At 32.3% G+C, this 3594-nt stretch overlaps 1 protein-coding gene across 1 annotated transcript; it reads right to left on the reverse strand.

Moving 5' to 3' along the window:
• Positions 1–155: 155 nt before the first annotated feature.
• On the reverse strand, positions 156–873 carry LOC110625126 (thymocyte nuclear protein 1). The gene has a single exon (XM_021770670.2). The coding sequence runs from the start codon at positions 816–818 to the stop codon at positions 336–338; it is 483 nt and encodes a 160-aa protein (XP_021626362.1). The 5' UTR covers positions 819–873; the 3' UTR covers positions 156–335.
• Between the last annotated feature and the right edge of the window lie 2721 nt (positions 874–3594).

Raw genomic sequence — 3594 nt, forward strand, 5'->3', positions numbered from 1 at the left:
GTTTTGAGGTTTAAAGGTTCTCTTTTGTGTGTTTGCGTTAACACGACACGTCGTGTAAGCGAGTTAAGTGTTGTGCATAGAAGGGCTCTCTTTCTTAGCAAATGCACTAGTTTTGGGACCCTGATAATCCACTGATGTAATAAAAACATAAACAATTAGCCAACGAAAATGAAATTCATAGACTTCATTTCATATATTTTTTCATACAGACAAAAAAACAAACACATAATATTTGCAAGTTTGCACCATCTGATCCCTCCCACATTCACTAGCTAATGCTATTACACTACAAGGGATCCATACATTACATTAAAAAACCCAAAATCCACTAGAATCTAATCTTCTCCTCCATTGTCATCCTCCTCCTCATCATCATCACCATCAGCAGCATTCCCATCTCCTTCATACCCACCTCCCAATTCACAAACGATGTCCCAAACCTCCTTCGAAATAGGCACAACAGACAACCTAGGTTGTCTAAACAAAGTTAGACCCTTCAACTTATCGTTGTCCTTCATTTCCTTCAAGTCCACTGGCCTCCTCATCTCCCCAATTGCCTGAACATCCACCACTACCTCATGCTCACCAGACTGATACCACTCTTTCACTACAGACACTACACCAACAACGCGACGAGCGCTGGCACCGGAGTGGTAGAAGAAGCAGAGGTCATTAAGTTTCATGGCCTTGAGGTGTTTCTGGGCTTGCTTGTTTTTGACGCCATCCCAGTTGGTCATGCCTCCATTGGAAGCTTGGTCTTCCCATGACCACTCTCCTGGCTCAGTTTTGAGAAGCCAGTACTGATTTTCTTTGCCCATTTGCTTCTTGTTTTCTGGTTTCCTCTTGCAGGAAACGGTGGATTTGCCTTTACGCTGGGGCTGTTTCAGCCTTTTGTAGGGAAAAGTTGGTGGGGTCGGCTGATTGACCATGGGAAGGATGCCCTTGAATGGGCCCAATCTCCAAAGCCCAAAAAAGGACATACATTCTCTGTTCACACTGAAAATAAATTATTTTGAGATAAATGCCAAAAAAAAACTATTATTTTACAAAATTTTGTAATTATATGCATCTCAGATTAAAAATTATTTAATATGCTGTGGTTAAAATATTAGATATATATATATATAAAATCGTATAATCTTTAATGTAATTTAATATAATTTTAGATAATGTGTAATTTATAAATTAATTTACGTAAATATATGTCTAATCATTTTGGTCTTATTTTTTTAAAATATATAATGTGATTTTTAATTTTTATATAAAAAGTTAATTAATATTTTAATTTTTTTTAATTTTTAATATTTAATTTTTTTTGTAAAAATTAACTATTTAATTTTTATATTGAAATGTGAGTTACATCAACTTAAAATTTTTTAAGTATAATTATATTTTATAAAATTAAAGGATTTAATAGTTATATTTTGTAACTTTTAAAAGTTAAATAATTATATTTTATATAAAATTTAAACATTAAATGTAAATAACAAAAAAGTTAGCGTGTAAACTAATTTTTAACATAAAATGAAAAGCCAAATTATATATTTGATTTTTTTTATAATAATCATGGTCATTGACATGGAATCAGAGTAAAAAATATTCATATATATAGTTTTGTAGTCTCCTATGTTTTCTAGCAAGCAAATTTTAAATTGTTGGAGGTGTTCTTCTAGCTTGCCTTTTATCTGTTTGGTTTTTTTAGTTTTTTCTTCTTTTGTATATGTAGATTTTTACATTCTAGATCAGTGTTTTTGAAGGATAAATGGCGGTTGAAGACAATGAATGCAATGGTAATTTGCTTCTAATGCAATCTCATGCTTTCTTCTCGCTGTTTAAAATCTAGAAGATTTTCTCTCATGCTTTAGACATGAAGGTCATATTCGATTGTGAAAGTTCGACCTTTCCTTTCTTAGGCGTCCAATGCTTCATTTTCTTTTGATCTGGTCTTGTATGTATGTCTCATTAGTCTGATTAGGGTGTCCTCCTTGCTCTGAAGGTTTCTAATCCTATTGGTACCTCCTATTGTCTTTCCTCTTTGTTCATCATTTGGTTATTTTTAGCGTGTGTCTTCTGCGAAAAGAGTGAAGCTTTCTTAAAGTGTAAAGCTAGCATATCGGCGGTCGCTAGTCTCACAGAAAAAGGGTGGCAGCGTGATCATTATTTTCTTTTTAGTGTTGGCCAGGTTGTTTTCTAAGTTGTTGGGTCTTGGGTTTTTAGGGTTAAGTGTTTTATGTGGGCTTTTATCTTGAGCCTTAGGAACTCTTTCTTTATTTTATACTTCAGTTCACCTTAAATTTTTTATGTATCTTTAGATCTTTATCGGACTAGTTTAATAAAGTTTATTATTTTTGAGAAAAAAAATATCATACTAAAAAAATTCTACTACAAATGCAATGGACATCATCAAGTACATCCAAGCATAGCAAGTGCCATTCATTTAATTTCTAATACTAAAATAATAACAAATTTCCATGTATAATTTATTTTCCATTCATTATTAGCATTTCAACAATTAAAATATCAACTTTATAATGCAAAAAAAATTTAAGAGAAATGAGAGAAAGGAAAAAGGCAAAGGAATAGGCGCGAGCATCGTGGTTGCAGTCAATGAGTAGTCGTCTAGTCGTCGGGGTGGAGTTTTCTTTTCAATAGACTTTTTCTATGGTGGTTTTGTAACAGTTTTGTGTTAGTAGTTTATTTCTTACCTTCGAGTAGGGAAGATCTTTGGTTTTGATTTTTGAGCTCTAGCCTCTTTGGTTCTCTCTCGCCGAGTGGGCGAGTTGATGGCTCATTTTCTTTTATTTGTTGTTTTTTTGTTTATTATTGCAGGTTTTTAGCTTTTTCAGCGAGAATAATGTTGGTAAACTTATTTGAGGGTGCTCCGGTCCGGCGTCTAGGGAGGTTTTTGCTTGTTGTGATACCTATAGCGTCGCCTCCTTATGCAATGATTTTGATGGATTGAAACTTTTCTTTTGGTGCCGAGTGCCTATTTGGCTTTGCTTGTTATTTGCATTTTCTTGGTCTTCTAGTCTATTCTCTATACTTTTGTTACTTGTGTTTTAGTTGGTTTTCTTCGATTTTCTAGATTTTGTATGTCTTTGGTTTTGTTGTATTTGGTTCGAGTACTGCTCTTCTCAATTCAAGCGGTCGACGACTATGGCAGTGTTTCAATTTTTAGAAAAGTTAGTAGCGGATGTCAGTAGACAAGATTTGGATTGTTGCTTTTGATTTGATTTGATTTATTTACTTTTGTTTAGATGGTTGTATTGGGATTTGCTTTTGGTTTGAGTTAGATTTTGATTTTTATGGTTTGGTTTTTCTTTTTTGGGCTTTTAGTATCTGTAACCCTCCCTCTATTATAACCCTACGAGCCTTAATAAATGTAATATATATTTGTATTAATGAAAAAAAAATTTATAGTGTAAAAAAAAAGTAAAATTTTGATTACATTCCTCTTAGCCGCGGATGCAAAAATTTAAATTAAAAATAAAGTTTTTAAATTAAATATTTATGTTTAAATAGAGTAATTAACAAAAATTTACTTTTTAATAATAAAAAGTGGTATATAAAAATAAATTAAATAATAAGTGAATA

This window comes from Manihot esculenta, chromosome 10, assembly GCF_001659605.2.
Source record: "Manihot esculenta cultivar AM560-2 chromosome 10, M.esculenta_v8, whole genome shotgun sequence".
Classification (NCBI taxonomy): Eukaryota; Viridiplantae; Streptophyta; class Magnoliopsida; order Malpighiales; family Euphorbiaceae; genus Manihot; species Manihot esculenta.